The sequence below is a fragment of the Mastigoproctus giganteus genome, chromosome 7 (genome assembly GCF_048544385.1).
Source record: "Mastigoproctus giganteus isolate SK-2022 chromosome 7, ASM4854438v1, whole genome shotgun sequence".
Taxonomy (NCBI): domain Eukaryota; kingdom Metazoa; phylum Arthropoda; class Arachnida; order Uropygi; family Thelyphonidae; genus Mastigoproctus; species Mastigoproctus giganteus.
The window spans coordinates 52390596-52407538 of record NC_143581.1 but is presented as its reverse complement, the minus strand read 5'-3'; the positions used below and the strand labels follow the sequence as shown (position 1 = coordinate 52407538).

General features: G+C 38.4%; 1 protein-coding gene across 5 annotated transcripts in view; it reads left to right on the top strand.

Moving 5' to 3' along the window:
• Window positions 1-16943, top strand: part of LOC150082893 (AP-1 complex subunit gamma-1-like) — a 489084-nt gene that overhangs the window by 376119 nt on the left and 96022 nt on the right. For all 5 annotated transcript variants that reach the window (XM_090377666.1, XM_090377665.1, XM_090377663.1 and 2 more), the window contains one exon: window positions 16527-16668. In XM_090377666.1, the coding sequence (XP_090233792.1) occupies window positions 16527-16668 (142 nt within the window). The remainder of the gene's footprint in view (window positions 1-16526; window positions 16669-16943) is intronic.

Sequence of the window (16943 nt, the reverse complement as noted above, 5' to 3'; positions counted from 1 at the left end):
TGGACACAACACTAAACCCATCATTGTTTTTGTTTATTAATGTTAATATTGATGATGATGATGAAGGTTTACAGGGTGATCAATGACAGGGTATGCTACTGCAAAAAAAGATCTAGAAAAATTAGGCAGATTGCTGAGCAAGTTTAATATTGACAACTGCAAGGTACTTCATATGGAGTACTAATCCCAGTTTAATGCGAAAACTGTGTTATACCATACTAAGGGTAGGGTAGAATGAAAAAGATCTGGTGTAATTGTGCAGTTAGATATGAAGTTCCCGATGATGCCCGCTTATAATACATAGGGGGAAAAGAGTGGGTGAAAAGAAAAAAAAAAACAACTTTGGGAATTTTACCATTAGTTGAGGAGTTAGACTATAAGATGGAAACTTGCTAAGAAGGTTTTACACCACACTCAACTGAAAGTTTTAGACATGTTGAGAGCATCTTGATATCTCCAAAGATATGGCCAGGCACATGTTATTTCCATGCAGAAATAAAAACAGTAGAATAAGAGTGTAAAAAGTGACAAAATAAGAGTTAATTGTGGTGTAAGGTATTAAGAACAAGTTGAGAAATAATATCAGAACTTCTAGATTTCTTGACATTGGGATTTTGGATTCCTCTACTCTGTTTCTTGTGATGAAAACTGAGATTGATAATAAAGAAAGCTTAAGAAGGTGGTGTACCATGATTATCAGAATGTAAATTAGTTGTGGTTTTTGCATATCTGCAAGGCAAATGTGTAAATAACATTGATAAAATACAGGATGATAAGAATGCTGTGGCTGATGAATAAGGAACTCCATGATCTGCTGGTTTAAGAGGGCAAAAATAGATAATGTGGAAATGATTACAAATTAATGAAAAGTTCTCGAGCATATAATAGTTGGTCTTAATAATACAATAGAAATAGCTATACTGGCAAAGGCTAATTATGAAAAATTACTGGCTAAAAGAGGGCAAGGAATTTAATATATAATTAAATACAAAGAATAAAAGAGCAGATTTGATTGGATCCTCATAATGGATATGGTAAAGGCATTGATAACCTGCCAAATGGCAGGGGTGAACCTGAGCACTATAAAATCAGTAATACTGATTTTATAGTGTTCAGGACTGGCAACTGATTGTTTACGAAAAGAGGAGTGAATTCTTAGGTGGATTGCTGCATTTAACTTGGGCAACTCCCTTGAACTGAAGAAGTGTAAGAGGCTTCTCTAGTCCAGTTATTTAGTCGTAAGGAAAATCATTGAGGCAATGATTAAAAATAACATATTGGTTATCTAGATGGGAATGGTGTTTCCCTAAGAAAAAACTAAAGGGAAAACGTTTTCTTACTTTAGAGGGATTTGTTTTGTAAATTTTTTTTTTTTTTTTTTTTTTTTTTTGCTGCTGCTGCATAATCTTATACACTTGCTTTCTTGCATCACATGCCACTACTACTACTTTAAATATATATTGAGGATGACATGGACATTTGCAAACTAGCTATCCCTAAAAAAGAAAAACAAAACAAGATTGATCAGAGACCATCAACTTCATAGAAATAAACAGGCCAGTCCAAACCAAAATAATGGACACAATTCTAAAGTGGAATTGGCAAAGTTTCCTCAGCATTCTAGATGGTATGTGTGTCATCCTAACTTGGTACAATCTTATCAAATTATGTTTATAAGAAACTAGCTTAAAATCTTAGACAAATGCAGAAATAAAATATTATGGAAACCTTAGAAACGACCATGCACCTTCCAAAACTCCTCATGGAAGTGTAGCTATTATAACTAATTACGGAATTTCAACCAAGCAGATTTATCTATGTTGTTAGAAGCGGTTTTGGTTTGTCTTGTTGCTAATATTGCAATAACAATTGTCATTATATCTCCTACCAAATCAAATACATTTGTATCAGCACTTAAATGATCTAATCAGTCAAGCACCACCTACCGTCAGCATACCAGGAGACTTAAATGGGCACAATCCATTGTGTCCATTTGAGTTTGCCAGATGAGAATAAATGTAATCCAAACAAGGACAACTTACTTATTGAAAAACTTCCTGATAAACAGAATCTGACATTGTTAAATAGCCACTAATTTTTGTTATTGTTGACAAGTTCATTACTACTGCCAAAAGAAAGCTGTACATAGTATCATGTTTAAAATAATTCATTTTAATTGCCACTCTCAGTAAAAACAGTTGCAAAACATGGGGCAGTGGATTAAAACCATACATGGACAACTTCTTACTTTTTAAAGTAAACACAGTTAAATTAATTAGCGATAAAAGTAATTACGTGTTGTTAAAAGTTGCTCCGAGTGAAATTAACTTATTTCACAAACAGTAACTAAGCTTTTTTTTTTTTTTTTTTTTTTTTTAATCTTATGCCCCCCCTTCCCAGTAAATTTGATAAAAACACTTCACACTACAAGAACTAAGAACCATAGAATGTAACTAATAATATATTGTACATAATTTATTTAAACTGAAGAACGGCTTGCATTTTAGTTAAATAGCAATAGTTGCTTGAAAAAATTTGTTATGCATGACTGTTCATTAATTTTCAGAAATAAAATAAAATGGAATATTCACTGTAAAATATAGTATTTGAAGAATAAATGCACGAAGCATAATATTAGCCGTGAATTAGGGTTGAATTTGAAAATGTCTGCAATTCTGCCCAGACACGATAGGAGGGAGTATATGATAAGAGCCCTGTCGATCAATTCAGCCCTGGAAAGATTGTGCAAGGCTCAAGGGGTAGAATTTTTTTCAGCCTGGTCCGTACTTGTTAACAGGAGAGACTGCTTCTACAGGGATAGGATGCGCTTAAATAGAAAGGGTGCAAGAATGTTTGCTGATGCTATCGAGGCAGTGTTAGGTGGGTCGGAAAACTGTTAGTTTGGGGGGATACAAGGACTAATAGATTGCCAGTAGCCACTGGCAGAGGTGAAAGTGATTCTTGCACTGCTTCTATTGGAATGAGCCACAGCCTGGAAAATAAGATGCAGGATATTTCAGAGACTGCTGGGAATCATTGGGGTACAAGGAAACACATGGGTTGTGTTAGGGTAGCTAAGAAAAAGAACAGGTGCATGTATACTTGTGTGTACACCAATGCTAGGAGTTTAGAAAATAAATTTGATGAATTTGAGGTATTGCTCAAAACTTCAAAGGCAGATATTGTGGGGATTAGCATTAGTAGAGGCATAAGCAAGCTTATTCAGCATCAGCCAAAAAAAAAAACAACCACTACTCCCATTTCACCCCTCCATTCGTTCGAAATACCTGTCCAGCTGAGCCTTAAATTTGTTTAGACTATCAACTTCAACAACAAGCGATGGAAGTCTATTCCACAAACCAACTGCCCGCTGGCTAAAGACAAATTTCCGCACATCTATCCGACATCTGTCCTTCCTCAATTTGAATTTATGCCCTCTCAGGTGATTATTCTGAGCAAGAGGAAGAATCCCATCGGCATTGAGCATGCTCAAGCCATTCAAACCCTTATACACCTCTATCAGATCACCTCGCCGATGCCTAGTCTCCAGGCTCTGTAATTTGCAAAACTTAAGCCTTTCTTCGTAAGAGCAACCCTTTGTTCCATTCACTAATCTTGTTGCCCTTCTCAGAGACGTGGTGTCACACAGAAATAAGGAATGCAGAACTGGAATTTGGGGAGTACAATGTCTACAGAAAGGATAGACAGGATAGGGAGGGAGGAGGAGTTATGCTATTAGTTAAGAAATACATAAAATCCAGGGAAGTGAAGCCAGTCGACATTGCTGGACAGGGCAGTGTCGAGTCAGTTTGGTGTGACATAAGCATTGGGAGATCAAAATTGAGAGTAGGAGTGTGCTATAGGCCTAATGACTCTGATGAGTATAATAAGAAACTGTACAGGGAAATAGAGTGGGCCAGTAAATCAGAGAGTCTTATAATGGGGGATTTTAATTTCCCAGATATTGACTGGAATTTGGGGGCTGGTCACTCACACACTAGCAAGACTTTTGTGGATTTATTGGATGATTGTTTTCTACATCAGCATGTTCGGCAGGCAACTAGAGGGAGTAATACTCTTGATTTGATTATCAGTAGTGATTCTTCATGCATTAAGAATCTGCAGGTAAATGAACCACTAGATGGCAGTGATCACAGTGTGCTGAAGTGGGATTTACTCAAAGAAGTAACTACCATCAGGGATAAAGGGAAAGGTTTTTGCTTTAGTAAAGGTTACTACGGTGATCTGAGACAGGATTTAAATTCTATATGGTGGGACCAACTGATGATGTTACCAACAGTAAATTCAAAATGGGAAGCATTCAAAGAATTTATCTTTGAACTAATAAGACATATGGCAGAGAAGAAAAATGCATAGGATACATACAAATTAACACGTGACACAGAAGCCTATTATAGATACAAGTTGATCTGTAACCAAGTTACAAAGGAGGTTAGGCAAGCGAAGGCAGATTACAAGAAATCTTTGGCAAGGGATGCAAAGAAAAACAGCAAAGAGTTCTTTACTTATGTAAATTCTAGAAGGAAGGGGATGAACCAGATTGGTCCACTTGATATCGATGGGTCAACTGTTGATGATCCTGCTCAGGTAGCTAACAAACTAAATAAATATTTTGCATCGACATTCACACATGAGGAGTTATTCAGCGAGGGGAATGCCAGAGGTGTATTCAACTCTGGCGATAATCTAGAGAATCTTGTAATAACTGAGAGTAAAGTGGAGGAGAAATTGTTGAAGATAAATACAAGAAAAGCACCTGGGGTGGATGGGATCTATCCAATTATATTAAAGGAGGCAGCAAAGGAAGTAAGCAAACCCTTAGCCATAATTACGAGAGCTTCCTTGGACTCAGGGGAAGTACCCATGGACTGGAGATGTGCAAATGTGACCCCAATTCACAAAGGAGGATCGAAGGGCGACACAAGTAATTATAGACCTGTTAGTTTAACTTCTGTTCTCGGAAAATTAATGGAGGCACTGGTTAAAGAAGCACTGCAGGATCATCTAGACAAGATTTCAGTTATAGCTGAGACACAGCATGGTTTTGTTAAGGGGAAGTCTTGCCTGACCAATTTGATTGGATACTATGATGCAGTCACAAAAGAACTGGATGCAGGAATGACTTTGATATTATATACTTGGATCTTAGAAAGGCTTTTGATACTGTTGCACATGGAGACTGCTGCACAAATAGGAGCAGTGTGGCATTGGAGGCAAATTGTTGCTATGGATAAAGGGGTGGTTGAGGGGGAGAAGACAGAGAGTGGTAATCAATGGACACTGCTCATCGGTGACCAAGGTTAATTAGTGGAGTCCCTCAGGGATCCAGTATTGGTCCATTATTGTTTACGGTATTTATAAAGATATTGATGATGTATAACAAGCTTAATGTCCAAATTTGCAGGACGATACAAAGGTTGCAGGGTTGTCAGGACACTACTGACACTATGCTACTGCAACTGGATCTGGAAAGGTTGAGCAAGATGGCTGAGAGGTGGCAAATGAAGTTTAACATTGACAAATGTAAAGTACTACATATGGGAAACAGCAACCCCAGTGCAACGTATTAACTCCGTGGTTCTACACTGACAGTGGTAGAGAAGGAAAGGGACCTGGGGGTGGCTGTGCAAGCAGATATGAAGTTTTCTTTGCAGTGCAGACGGGCTGCAAAAGTAGCTCATGGTGTATTGTCGATGATATATAGGAATTTTTCTAGCAGGGATAAGGAGGTGATTATTCCCTTGTATAAGGCAATGGTCAGTCCACACCTAGAGTACTGTATACAGGTCTGGAGGCCTCATTTCAAGAAGGATGTAGAGATGCTGGAATGAGTACAGAGAAGGGCAACAAGATTAGTGAATGGAACAAAGGGGTGCTCTTACGAAGAAAGACTTAAGTTTTGCAAATTACAGTGTCTGGAGACTAGGCACCAGCGAGGTGATCTGATAGAGGTGTATAAAGCCTTGAATGGTTTGAGCATGCTCAATGCTGATGGGATTCTTCCTCTTGCTCAGAATAATTACCTGAGAGGGCATAAATTCAAATTGAGGAAAGACAGATGTAGGATAGACGTGAGGAATTTTGCCTTTAGCCAGTGGGTGGTTGGATGGTGGAACAGACTTCCATCCCTTGTCGTGGAAGTTGATGGCCTGAATAAGTTTAAGGCTCAGCTGGACAGGTATTTCGAACGAACAGAGTGGTGAAGTGGAAGCGGTTATTTTTTATTTATTTATTATTTTTTTTTTATTATTTATTATTTTTTTTTTTGGCTGATGCTGCATAAGCTTGCTTTCTTGCATCAAATATCTCTACTAATGCTAATTTTATGGGTTTAAATTAATTATGTATCGGTGTGGTTTCCCCTGATGCAGTCAGTATAATTATATACTGACTGGATCAGGGGAAATCATTCACTAGCTGCACTAGGAATGATAAATAATGAGAAATATAATACTAGGCCAGCCATACTTCCCCAAATCCCCACCACTCCTTCCCTTCTTCGAACCAGAAACTCTGCAGTGGAAGTAATTTGGTCCTCGAGGTTGTCACAGACATTCTCTCAGATATGCCAGACAAGCTGTTCTTGCTACCTGGGAGTCTAAAACGCTGATGGAACTGATATTCGGGTGACACTCAAGTCAAAGTGGACCCAATTTCGGCGAAGTCCGGACGGTCTATGACAGCCAAATCCTCTGCTTGCACCTTCACGATGGTGGGACTGTTAGTAATCCTGGGTATAACCTTCATGCACAAGTACATGGTGGGTGACCACCCAGGTGTGAACCAACGTAAGCAGGGGTCGAGGTGTGGCGCCCACACCACATGGAGGAACGCCGCCCCTCTATGTTACCAGGCAGTACTAGGTGGTAGATGACTATCATCAACCGGTGAAATACCACCACTTTGCTTATTGGAGGCTTGAAGTGGTGGAACCCATGTTTAGTCTCTAGAGCTAAGTTCCGGTCAACCCTTCCCCATCTCTTCCATCATGCAGTATGATTGATGACTTTTGAAGTTATGATGAACATCGTGGCGAGATCCAATATTCCTTACATTTCGAGGGTACAGCTCTAAAACGGTGTTCGCAGGCCGGCCGCTAGTTAGTACACCGGACTGAACCTATTGGTAACTCTCTAGGAAGCTTCCGGATCAGCTAGTGTATAATCTTGCTACCTCTACTCTGCCAGATAGTGACTGGAGGGAGTCCGAGTAGTGTGTATGCGGGGAGCATTGTCGAGGCCACGTTATGCCAAGGATCTGGGTATATTCTTACCACATGTACGCCATATCCAAAAATTTCATTACTTCATACAGCATGTCCCACCCACTTTTTCTTACTATTGAATACACCATGAATTGTCAAAATAATAGAGCAAGCTTATCTGCGAAAAGATCTAAACCTCACAAGGACTTCCTAATTCATTTCACAAATATACGTGGTCTCAATTCTAATCTCAACGATGTCCATTTCCACTTGCAGTCTTCCAAACCCCATGTACTTTTTCTGACTGAATCTCAGTTATCAGTTGATTCAACTACTGCTCATCTCAGATGCCCAAATTATTTGCTGTATAATTCCTTTCGCCTCAAAGGTGGTACTTGTGCATATGTCCGTTCTGATATTCCCTGTCAGAGACTTGGCAATTTGGAATCTCCCCTCTTTGATCTTCTCTGGCTTAAAATCTCTCTACCTCATTGTGTAAAATTCATCTGTTGTCTCTACCGTTCTCCCAACTCCACTAATCACTTGGACCTCTTTGACTTCCTCTCTTTGCAACTTGACTTTCTCCAGTCCAACTTTCCTAACAATGAGGTAATTTTCCTTGGTGATTTTAACGTTCACAACTCCAGCTGGTTTCCGTTTTCTAGTCACACCGACCCAGCAGGTCAAGATGCTGAGGCTTTTGCAATTACTAATGACCTAGCACAGATTGTTCATTTACCTACAAGAATACCGGACAATCCTAATCATACAGCCAATACGCTTGATCTTTTTCTCACAAACAACCCTTCTAAGTACAAGGTTGAAGTGAGAGGTCCTTTAGGCACTTCAGATCACAACTTGGTGATTGTCTCTTCTCCAATGGAACCTTTATCTCATGGCTATTCCCAACCTCGTATTGTTTGGCATTACAAGAATGCAAAATGGGATGACCTGCGAGACTTCTTTTCTTCTTTTCCTTGGTCTGATTACTGTTTCAAAACTTCTGATGTCAACGTTTGCTCAGATCGTGTCAGTGAAATTATTCTTGCAGGAATGGAATCCTTTATCCCACACTCCACTTTAAAATCTCGTCCTTTATCTAAACCTTGGTTTTCCAATAAATGTGCTAAGGCTGTCCAAGAGAAGAACATTGCATATCGTAATTGGCTTGTTTCTAATTCTTCAGTTTCATTTTCTGCCTACACCAAAGCTCGCAACAATTGTAAAGCAGTTATTAATCAGTCCAAACTAGAGTTTGAACAGGCTAAGAGTAGAAAACTTGCTTCTTGCCCTAATGGTAGCCAAGCATTCTGGTCTCTTGCCAAAGCTATTGGCCGCAACTTTTGCCCATCTCTGCTCCCACCTCTGTCCAAACCAGATGGTTCTGTTGTCACTTCAGCCAAGGATAAAGCTGACCTGCTAGCATCCCATTTTTCTTCGAGCTCATGTATTAATGATCTTGGTAAAACACCTCCCACCATTCCTAACACGCTCCATTCAATGCCTCCTGTGGTCTTCCGTCAAAAGGATATCAGAAGGATTTTGATGAATCTTGATGCTAAGAAAGCTCCAGGTCCTGATGGTATTTCTCCACTTGTTCTCAAAACCTGTGCTCCTGAACTTACTCCTATTCTTTGCCGCCTTTTTTCACTTTCTTATTCCAAAGGTGTTTTTCCTTCTGCTTGGAAATTTGCTCATATCCAGCCAGTTCCTAAAAAGGGTGACAAATCCCTCCCATCCAATTATCGTCCCATTGCAATTACTTCTACTCTTTCTAAAGTCATGGAGAAATCAATTAACCGCCAACTCTTAAACTACCTAGAAACCTTCCGTCTGATCAACGATCGCCAGTATGGATTCCGTCAATGTCGATCCACTGGTGATATTCTGGCTTATGTTACCCATTTATGGACTAATTCAATGGAAAGGTTCGGTGAAACACAAGTAGTTGCTCTTGACATCTCAAAGGCTTTTGATCGTGTTTGGCATAAAGGTCTTCTAAACAAGCTTCCATCTTATGGTTTGCCAACTGTTTTTAGTAATTGGTTATCCAGTTTTCTCTCTGATCGCTCACTGAGGGTGATGGTAGATGGCTCTCTGTCTTCTAACTTCTCCACTAATGCTGGTGTCCCCCAAGGTTCAGTTCTTTCCCCCACTCTTTTCCTCTTGTATATCAATGACCTTCTTCCATTGACTGGAAATCCTATCCATAGTTTTGCCGATGATAGCACATTGCATTCAACTTTCCATTTTGAAAAACCTTGTCCAGCTCAATCAGCTTCAAGTTCTCGAAAATCTGCTGCCAATTCCTTAAATGCCGATCTTCAGGTAATTCTCCAGTGGGGCAAAGACAACTTAGTTGATTTCAACCCTTCTAAAACTCAATCTTGTCTTATATCTCGCAAAAAGGATTCCTCTGCTCCTATGCTTATCTTTAGTGACACTCCGATTTCTAGGCAAAATGATATATCTCTTTTGGGGATTACCCTGACTTCTAATCTCTCTTGGCACAAGCACATTACAAATATTGCTTCCTCTGCATCTAAAAAACTTGGTTTTCTCTTTTGCTCTCGGCGTTACTTTTCTCCCAAACAGCTGCTCACTCTGTATAAATCGCAAATCCGCCCTGCCCTGGAATATTGTTCCCACATCTGGGGTGGTGCCCCCAAAACCTCTCTCAGGCTTCTTGATTCCATTCAGAAGAGGGCTGTTAGGTTAATTAATGATTCATCTCTAACAGAGTCTCTCCACTCGCTTTCTCATAGACGCACTGTTTCGGCTGCATGCCTCTTCTACAGATACTTCCATGGGCACTGTTCTTCTGAATTGGCTTCTATAATTCCCGCTCTCTCTTTCAAAACAGTCCGAACACGTGCCGCCACCAGCCAACATCCATTTACTGTCCAACTTCAAACCCACAGAACCAACTTTTCATCTTCCTCATTTATTCATTCCACTGCCGTTTTCTGGAACAACCTTCCTTCATACGTATTTCCTGAAAATTACAATCTACAGAAGTTCAAGTCCAATATCAACAAATATCTTCTTTCGTCTTCTCAACCTCCAACCCAAGCACGGTACTAAGTACTATAGGTGATAATACCTCTCGTGTTTGGGGTTCTCATAAAAAAAAAAAAAATTGATTTACAGTGCAACAATGAATTAAAACACATTCACACCACTACATCAAAAATCAACTTTTACATTTATGTGACAGTGGAAAAGTATTCCAAATTAAGATTTTTTGTGCAAAAATTTGAGCACCTTCGGATCCACATGTTTGTGAAACTTTCTTTTCAAAAACGAAATTCATTAAAAGTAAATCTCAAGCTTCAATAACAGATGAAAATCTAGAAAATCAATTAAGATGTGCAACTACCAATATTGAAGTAGATTTTAAAGAATTGAGTGATTGCAAAGAAAAGTAAATATCTCCTTGATGTAGATACATAATAAAAATGAATGAGTAAAATAAATTTTTATGGGATTTGATTTTTTATTTTTAAAAGATTGTTTTATTTTGTGTGGCCTGTTGAAAATTGTAGTTCATTAAGGTTGCCCCCAGAACGATTTTGGTTGGCCGGGCCTGCATTAAAGAGACAATGCTTTTATAGTAAAGCAGAAGTTATGACAACTGGAATCAGGGCATAATTGTAAAAAAATTTATTACAATTATATGACTGAGAAAAATGTGTGAACAGCCAAGATCATTGTTTTGAAATTTTCAGTGTTCAATTATCTGTAAACATTCCTTTTGTTTTTAGATGAATTCATTACTAGAACGTTTTGGTCCTACCTGGTGTGTTGATTCATCCCAAAATATGCTGTCTTTTTTGTTTTCAACAGATAAAAGTTTATTTAAAAACAAATGTATCAACTGCATCTGAATTTGCAGAGACTGAGCAACTATTATTGATTGCATGGTATCTGAAATGAAGCTGTGGATTTCAGAAACATCTTTTTTGGTAGTAGTTAGTGGCATGTGATGCAAGAAAGCAAGTGTATGAGCTTATGCAGCATCAGCCAAAAAAAAAAAAAAAATCACACCATTCCCTCCAAATGCCTGTCCAGTTCCTCCTTAAATTTATTTAACCTATCAACTTCCACAACAACAGATGGAAGTTTGTTCCAGCAATTAACTGCCCACTGGCTAAAGGCAAATTTCCACACATCTATTCTACATCTGTCTTTTCTTAATTTGAATTTATGCCCCCTTAAGTTTGTAATCTGAATAAGTGGAAGGATCCCATCAGAATTCAGTATGCTTAACCCGTTCAAGGACTTATACACCTCAATCAGATCACCGCGCAGGTGCCTAGTCTCCAGCCACTGCAATTTGCAGAACTTAAGCCTCTCTTGGTAAGAGGATCCCTTCATTCCCCTCACCAATCTTGTTGCCTTCTCTGTACATGCTCAAGCAAATCTACATCCTTCCTAAAATGAGGCCTCCTGACCTGTACACAGTACTCAAGGCATGGCCTGACCATTCCCTTATACAGAGAGACAATCACCTCTTTTTCCCTGCTAGCAACATTCCTGTATATCATTGGCAAAACCCCATGACCTGCCCTGGCAGCCTGTCTTCATTGCTCAGAAAACTTCATATCTGACTGCACAATTACTCCCAGATCTTTTTCATTTTCTACCACCTTAAGTGTAGTACCACACAGTTGGTACATTACTCTAGGGTTACTTCTACCCATATGCAGTACTTTGCATTTGTCAAGGATAAACTTCAGTTGCTACGTCTTAGCCCATCTGCCCAAATTTTCTAGATCCTGTTGCAGTAGCACACTGCCATTACTGTCATTAACAACCCTGCCAATCTTTGTATCATCTGCAAACTTCGACATTAAGCCTGATATACCTTCATCAATATCATTGATAAATATACAAAACAACAGTGGACCTAACACCGAACCCTGTGGGACTCCACTAATAACATTAGTCCATGAAGAGTAGCACCCATTGATTAACCACCCTCTGTTTTCTCCCACTCAACCATTCTTTAATCCATTGTAGCAACTTACCCTTAATACCATTCTTCTCCAATTTGTACAATAGTCTTCCATGCACAACAGCGTCAACAGCTTTCCTGAAATCCAAATATATGATATCAAAACTATTTTTTGCATCCAGTTCCTTTGTAACCACATAATAATACCCAATCAAATTTTGTCAGACAAGACTTTCCTTTAATAAACCCATGCTGTGTCTGAATTATTGCTGCAGTCTTGTCTAGATGATCCTGCAATGCAGATTTAACCAGTAACTCCATTATTTTACCCGGAAAAATAATGGAGTTAAACTAACTGGTCTGTAATTACTCGTGTCACCCTTCGATCCCCTTTGTGAATTGGGGATACATTGCACATCTCCAGTCCATGGGGACCTCCCCTGAGTCCAAGGATGCTCTCATAATGAAGGCTAAGGTTTGCTTAGTTGCTTTGCTGCCTCCTTTAATATAACTGGATAGATCCCATCCACCTCATGTTCCTTTCTTATGTTTAACTTCAACAATTTCTCCTCCACTTTGCTCTCAGTTATTACAAAATCATTAAGCGCCCTGCTACAATTTGATAACCTTCTGCCATTTTCAAACCTTAATAACTCCTCGTGTGTGAATGTAGATGCCAAAATACTCATTCAGTTTGTTTGCTATCTGAGCAGGATCATCAACAGTCGAACCATCGATATCAAGTGGACCAATCAGATTCATCCCCTTCCTTTTAGAGTTTATATAAGTAAAGAAATCCTTGCTGTTTTCCGTAGCATCTTTTGCCAAGGATTTTTCATAATCTGCCTTCGCCTACCTAACCTCCTTTGTGACTTGATTACAGACTAGCTTATATCTGCCATAGGCTTCTGAGTCGCTTGATAATTTATATGCATCCCATGCATTTTTCTTCTCTGTCACAAGTCTCATTAGTTCATTTGATAACCATTTAGGCCTAAATCTTGAACAGTATTTTTTAATAGGTATGAAACTTTTAGTAGCTTCCACAATTAATTCCTTGAATGCTTCCCACTTAGAATTTACTGTTGGTAACATTGTCAGTTGATCCCACTGTACAGAATTTAAAAACTGTCTGAGACTACTGTACTCATCTTTATGGAAGCGAAACCCTTTCCTTTACCCCTGATGATAATTATATCTTTAAGTAAATCCCAAATCAGTACACTGTGATCACTGCCACCTAGTGGTTCCTTTATCTGCAAATTCTTAATACACGAATGATCACTGCTGATAACCAGATCAAGAGTATTACCCTCTCTGGTTGCCTCTCGAACATGCTGCTGCAGAAAAAAATCATCCAATAAATCCACAAAAGTCTTATTAGTGTGTGAGTGTAAAAAGTAAAGTAAAGTGCAGCCATTATCAACCCACTGAAGGATGGAAGCCTCCTCAACAATTCATGCTGAGGGAAATGGACCATAATCTGCCACGCTGGTCCAGTGCGGGTTGGCAGATCGACCGTATTCAGCAGTCAGGGGCTTGAACCCCGGTCTACTCAAAGAGCGTGTGCTACTGCACTCCCGCTCCTGCCCACTCGGCTACGTACAGCGGGTCTGTGTGTGAGTGTGTGAGTGACCAATCCACAAGTTCCAGTCAATATCTGGTAAGTTAAAATCCCCCATTATAAGACATTCTGATTTACTAGCCCACTCAATTTCTCTGTACAATTGTTCATTGTACTCATTCGAATCATTAGGCCTATAATGGGGTGTATATCTTGCAGATATACACCCCACTTGTTCTGTTAGCAGTAGAATAGTGTCTTAATTCCTGATTGCCACCACCTAAATGATGGTAATGGTTTGACTGCTTACTTTTCTGTATTTTTTATTTTGTTCTTTTTTGAACTGACTTCTTTCACATGTGTGGAAATTTTGTCTTAGTTCCATGGTTTCTAATTATCCCCTTTTAATCAGTTTTCTCTCTCTTTTTTTTTTTTTTTTTTTAACTGCTTCAGTTTATGGAATTAATTTTTATTAGTGTACTTTAGGCTACTTCTTTATGGACAGTGATTTGGCCATGAAGGTCTGTTCTGAGACTCAAATTGGTAGTCTTTTAATGCTGACTACTTAAAATAATTTATTAATTCACATTTTTATTAGAGTAATAGAGTAATTTATTAGAGTAATTGTATATTAAATATATTAGTATTAGTAGAGGCATACGATGCAAGAAAGAAAGCTTATGCAGCATCAGCCAAAAAAAAAAAAAAAACCCATTTGTTCCAAATGCCTGTCCAGCTCAGCCTTAATTTTATTTAGGCTGTTAACTTCCACAACAAAAGATGGAAGCCTGTTCCAACTATCCTCTGGCTAAAGGCAGATTTCCACACATCTATTCTACAACTGTGTTTCCTCAGTTTGAATCTATGCCACCTCTGGTTCTTAATCTGAGCAAGAGGAAGAATCCCATCAGCATTCGGCTTGGTTAACCCATTCAAGGCCTTATACACCTCAATCAGATCACCTTGCAGGTGCCTACTCTCCAGGCGCTGCAATTTGCAGAACTTAAGCCTTTCTTGGTAACAGCACCACTTTGTTCCCCTCACCAATCTTGTTGCCCTTCTTTGTACTCATTCTAACAACTCTACATCCTTCCTAAAATGAGCCCTCCAGACCTGTACACAGTACTCTAGGTGTGGCCTGACCATTGCCTTGTATAATGGGATAATCCTGTCCCTGCTAGCAAAATTCCTATATATCATTGACGAGACTCCGTGATCTGCCGTGGCAGCCCATCTGCACTGCTCAGCGAACTTCATATATGACTGCACAAAATACCCCCGGGTCATTTCCACTTCCCTGAGTGTAGTACCACACAGTTGGTACGTTTCTCTTCGGTTATTATTACCCATATGCAGTACTTTGCATTTGTCAATGTTAAACTTCAGTTGCCACTTTTGAGCCCATTTTCCCAACTTATCTAGATCCAGTTGGAGTAGTATACTGTCTTCACTGTCATTAACAATCCTGCCAACCTTTGTATCATCTGCAAACTTGGACATTAAACCTTCATCAATATCATTGATAAATATACAAAATAACAATGGGCCAAACACCGAACCCTGGGGAACTCCTCTAATAACATTTGTCCACGAAGAGCAATATCCATTGATTACCATTCTCTGTTGTCTCCCACTCAACCATCCTTTTATCCATTGTAGCAACTTACCCTTAATGCCATACCTCTCCAATTTGTACAGCAGTCTTGCATGAGCAACAGTATCAAAAGCTTTCCTGAAATCCAAGTATATCATATCAAAATTATTTTTGGCATTCAGTTCCTTTTGTGACCATATGAACCTTACCTGACAAATTTTAATGGAAATTGTAAGAACAAAAAAAAAAAAAAAAAAAAGAGGTGGGAGGGAAGAAGGAGAGATTTTAATTTAAAAGGGGTAGGGAGAAAGGTAGGAAATCATATGCAAGACCATTATCTAAATGAGAGGGATGTGCATGCTGTATGTCTAAACTCCCAAATGTCAGATATAGGATTATCTGAGATAATTTCTTAGATAGCCCTATATCTCAGATAATTTTTGAAGACATCCTTATGGACAAACATTAATATTGATTCATTCTGAGACTTGTGGTTGTCATTCATATGCTCCATCCTTGACACTTTTTCAGTAAGATTGTGGCTGACCACACTGCAAATATTCAGTAGTGTTTTTTGTGATATTCATGCTTTCCTTACCTGCAAAGCTATATGGTTCATCTCCATTAGAGCAATCCTGAAAAGTGATATGATCATGCTTACCTTGATGCGCTGTGATGTTGCTGACTTGTAACAGAAGTACAGCAAATATGGTGAGATATTTCATTGGATGATATTCACCTTTTAAATTTCTTCCGTGGCTTGTATTGCTTTCTGTTGAAGCTAAATTCATTATTGAAGTTGTTTGCATTTGAGACTAAATGAGTTCATTTTGGATATGTATTCTCATTTGCATAATTTAAATCAAATATATATGAACTCTTGAGTGGAAAAATACCTTACTGTTTTATAAAGTGTAATGCTGACATTTATTGTGATTAAAAATATTACGTAGCTTTCATTTGGTATTCTTCATAAATGATCAATTTATAAAATCTGTCTCTCTCTCTCTCTCTCTCTCTCTCTCTCTCTTTGTGCTTGTTTTTCTGTGTGCTTTTAGTAGTTTTTTCTTATTTGATTTACTGTTATCAATGTTTGCAATTTGAAATTAAAAACCATTGTTTTAGTGCATATGACAAACTGCACAGCACATTAAAAGATTTTTTTTTTTTTTTCATCTCCCAAAAGAATGTATTGTTAGATCTGCTGGGAGGATCTAGTGATAATGTAGAAAAAACACCTGAAATCTTGAAACCAGCCATTACTTCAACAGGAAATTCAGATCTATTAGACCTTTTAGGAGTATTGGATCTCAGTTCTCCAGTGCAAGGTAATTTTTATTGTCATTACCTTTTTTATTTAAAATCTATTCTAATATATAGTTTACAGGTATGTTTTATTGTATTTTATAGTGTTTCACTAATTACAATTTTTGTTCTTTTCTTTGGTGTGACATCCATACCTGAAACATGGGAAAAAAAACAATAAACCACAAATACACATAAAACTGCTATAAAAATGAGCTAATTATAAGGAAATTTAAAGCATTGCTACCTTATTTAAAATATATTTTTTTTGAGGTGACAATATAATTTCCCTCCTACA